We start from the raw sequence: 3,630 nt of genomic DNA, 5'->3' as shown, positions 1-3,630 counted from the left end.
AAAAAACCTCAGTAAACTTGCTCACCAAACTCCATTTCAGAGTCTGCTTCCCCTTGAAAACCTGAATTAAATCAAGCAAGCACTGTGCTGACAAGGCACTGCTGTTGAGCAAGATTGGCACATTTTTGTACAAGGCCACCGAGGATGTGTTCTAGGATTGTTGAGCCATGTGTTCTCTGTCACACCGACTCAACCCTCTCGTTCTCAACGGAAAGCAGCCATAGGCAGCACATAAATGACTGGGTTTGGGTGTTTCCAATAAAAATTAACTTTATGGACATTGAATGTGAATTTCATGTAACTTTCACACGTTATAAAACATTGTTTTGTTTCATAGCCCATTATCACCATATTTGCTTGCTGCCTTAAGGGCCTCTCTCTATGCAGGATTACATCCAAAAATCCCAGACATCATATTTCATATCTGTATATTTCAGAAAGATTTGAAAGACAAAAGCTGCCTTTGAAAAATGTAACTATGCCAGGGGCGGTGGCACACACCTGTAATCCCAGCACTCTGGAGGCTGAGGCAGGAGGATTGTTGCAAGTTTGAGGTCAGCCTGGGCTACAAAGTGAGCTCAAGACCAGCCTGAACTGCATAGCAAGACCTTGTCTCAAAAAGACAAAAAAACAAACAAAAAAACCCCATAAAAATGTAACTACTTGGGGCTGTGGATTTAGCTCAGCAGCACAGTGCCTGCCTGGTGAGTGCGAGGTCATGAGTTCGATTCCCAGTACTGGAAAACAAACAAACAAAAAATGTAACTACTCTACTACCATCACAAATATGCAAATCTTTAATAACAAATGCCTAGGGGTCATATTTCCTCTATTGTTTTATAAATATTAATTTTGTTTTTTGAACTTTGAAATGGTATCAAAACAAGATCTCATTTAATCAATAAATGATTATTTACAGATAAATAAATAATCCTTCTTTTATAAATAAATCAATCCTTTATTAAAGATAAATAAATCCTTCTTTGCTTTCATATTTCATGTACTTTTATTGTTGTTGATAAAAGAGGTAATTCTTCAATTTTAAAAAACATTTAAAAATAAAAAAAGAGGGGCTGGGGATTTAGCTCAGCAGCACAGCGCCTACCTGGCAAGCACGAGGTCATGAGTTCGATTCGCGGTACCAGAAAAAAATAAATAAATAAATAAAAATAAACATTAAAAAATGTATTCTTAACCCACAGGCATTCAAAGCAGGCAACAGGGTAGATTTGGCCAATGAGCCATAGTTTACTAAATCCTGAGCTGGAAGAAAGTGTTAGAAGCTACCATGGTAGTAAATGAATTTAATATATGGTACAGAACTTGATAACATGATACCCTAGGAGGATATGATACCCTAGGTTAACATATAACCTCCTTTTGAGGATATAAAAGAGCTTTTACTGGCTCCAGATCAAGAGAACGAAAAGGAGAGAGAAATGGGTAAAAAGTAATAATATTCATAATTACATTTAAAACTTGATGCTACCGAGAAAATCATGCATAGCAAAATAGAACTAAATGTTTCATATTCACACTGTGGTGCCTTTTCATTTAGACAACTTCATCTCCACCAGTAGAACAAATTAGGGAATATGAGTGGCTACTATATTGAATATTGTGACTATAGCAATAACTAAGTGATCATTCAAAAATAAAAACACAATATTAAGTTGATACAGCTTTAATATTTACAAAGTATATCTAAATGATCTACTGATACAGAATAGAAAGATATACAATCATATACTTCATTTTTTATTTCTTTGTCTTTTTGAGACAGGGTCTCACTATGCAGTTCAGGCTGGCCTTGAGCTCACTTTGCAGCCCAGGCTGGTCTCAAATTCTCAAGGATCCTCCTGCCTCAGCCTCCCGAGTGCTGGGATTACAGCTATGCGCCACCACACCCGGCTATAATCATATACTTTTAAAAGTGTTTGAACTTGTTTCTCCACCCAAATATAGATACCTTCTGCAGTCCATTTCCCTCAAGAAGAAAGAATTCAAATGAATTTATTTTGGAGATATATATATATATATATATCCTGAAACATTTGGTCTTTTAAATTTGCCATAGTGTTTGTTTTACTTTGTTTCTCTTTGTTTTCCAATTTTTTTCCTGGTATCAAAAAAAACTGTAAACCAATTTTTATATTCCCTTTTCTTTTCTGACCATTTTTATTTGTACTTCATTATTGTACAAATTTCTCTTTGAAATCATTCCTTTTGGCTCCTTTTCCCATAGTTCTTCATCATGGGTAGTATTATGAGATTTCTCCTTCACTTACACCTCACTTCCAACCAACCTTTGCTTCTCTAGCTCATGACTCCCTTTCACAACCCGCTCCTGCACATTCTCAGAATGAATGAACACAGTGTTCCTTTGGATTTGAGTAACTGAGGGGAATGGAAGCATGGATCCATGAATCATCTCTACTGATTCACATTGCTATACTGAGAAATATGGAGACTAGGAGTGCTGATCTCAGTGGACACTAACTGTAACAGGCGGCCAATGACTATATCCCTGGCTTTTGAAGTCTCCAGGTTCTTCTCTCTGGACACGTGAAGACTAATTTGGTCCACATTTGTCATGATGAGTTCAGATGCCAGGATCTGGGTAGGAGAACTGTCGTGAAACATGTTGTCCATAATGTACTGCTTATATAATTCCACCACCTTCTGCTCCAGGTACTCATTCAGCACCGCATTTGAAATAGGCTTCTGCATTTGCAGGCTGCTTTTCTCTTTGATACTGGTTATTCTCCAGTACGATGAATGCCGCTGAACAGGCTTTTGGGGGAAGTCGATGGACTGAGTGGAAAGGGAATCTTCCATGGACAAAGGAATCTCAGATGACTTCAGCAAAGGACCATATTCAAAACTGCTCTCAGAGGGAAAATCTGTTGTCACAGAGTTAATGGCCATCACCTGGCCTCCTGCAATTTGCAAGTCATTATAATTCTTGCAAATACTTTTGCAGGAAGGTGGAACTAAATAGGTTTCTCTGCTAGGGTCCCTGTATATTTCAACTGCAGCCAAGTTTGGTCTTTCAAACGCAGGATTTGGATTTGTCTGAAGCACTGTGACTCTCTGGCTTATGCCCCGTTGGCTCTCTCTGGAATGCACTGGAGAAATGAACTTGCCAGAGGACTTGCAGCTCACATAAAGACTTCTGACTTGTGTTTCATCCACAGAGGAATACGAAAGAGCAGCAACAGAACTTGTCTCCTCCTCCTTTTCTTCAGTCACCTGCTCATTGTAAGTTGCACAGTTCCAGTGGATGTCATTCCAGTAGGCCAGTCCACTGAGGTACCCTTCAGACAGCATTCTGGAAAAAGAATTGATCAGTAACTTTGGAGAAAAAGAAGACTGAAATTTTAAAATTTTAGCAGTTGATATATCAAAAAAAAGAAAAGGCTGATGAATGAATTCACTCCGTTCACTCACCAAGCCGTTACTAATCCTGCTACATTCTAGAATTATGGCATGTCCAGGAAATATAAAGATGAAAGGATACAGTGCCATTTTTTCAGGAAGTTTCCCACTATGGGAAAAAATAAGCTGGGTAGAAATAATTCCAATTTGATATCATTTAGAACTATAATAGTGGGCCAGGGATATAGCTCA

General features: G+C 38.1%; 1 protein-coding gene across 2 annotated transcripts in view; it reads right to left on the bottom strand.

Annotated features, from left to right (window-relative positions):
* Positions 1-2,124: 2,124 nt before the first annotated feature.
* LOC102017498 (chromosome unknown open reading frame, human CXorf21) overlaps positions 2,125-3,630 on the bottom strand; it is an 85,514-nt gene continuing 84,008 nt past the window's right edge. For both annotated transcript variants that reach the window (XM_013507559.1, XM_005410129.2), the window contains one exon: positions 2,125-3,331. In XM_013507559.1, the coding sequence (XP_013363013.1) occupies positions 2,434-3,330 (897 nt within the window). In that variant the 5' untranslated portion in view covers position 3,331 and the 3' untranslated portion in view covers positions 2,125-2,433. The remainder of the gene's footprint in view (positions 3,332-3,630) is intronic.

Source organism: Chinchilla lanigera, unplaced genomic scaffold, assembly GCF_000276665.1.
Source record: "Chinchilla lanigera isolate Chin_1 unplaced genomic scaffold, ChiLan1.0 scaffold00130, whole genome shotgun sequence".
Taxonomy (NCBI): domain Eukaryota; kingdom Metazoa; phylum Chordata; class Mammalia; order Rodentia; family Chinchillidae; genus Chinchilla; species Chinchilla lanigera.
Note: the sequence above shows the minus strand (reverse complement) of the source record. Positions and strands in the feature narration are given on the sequence as shown.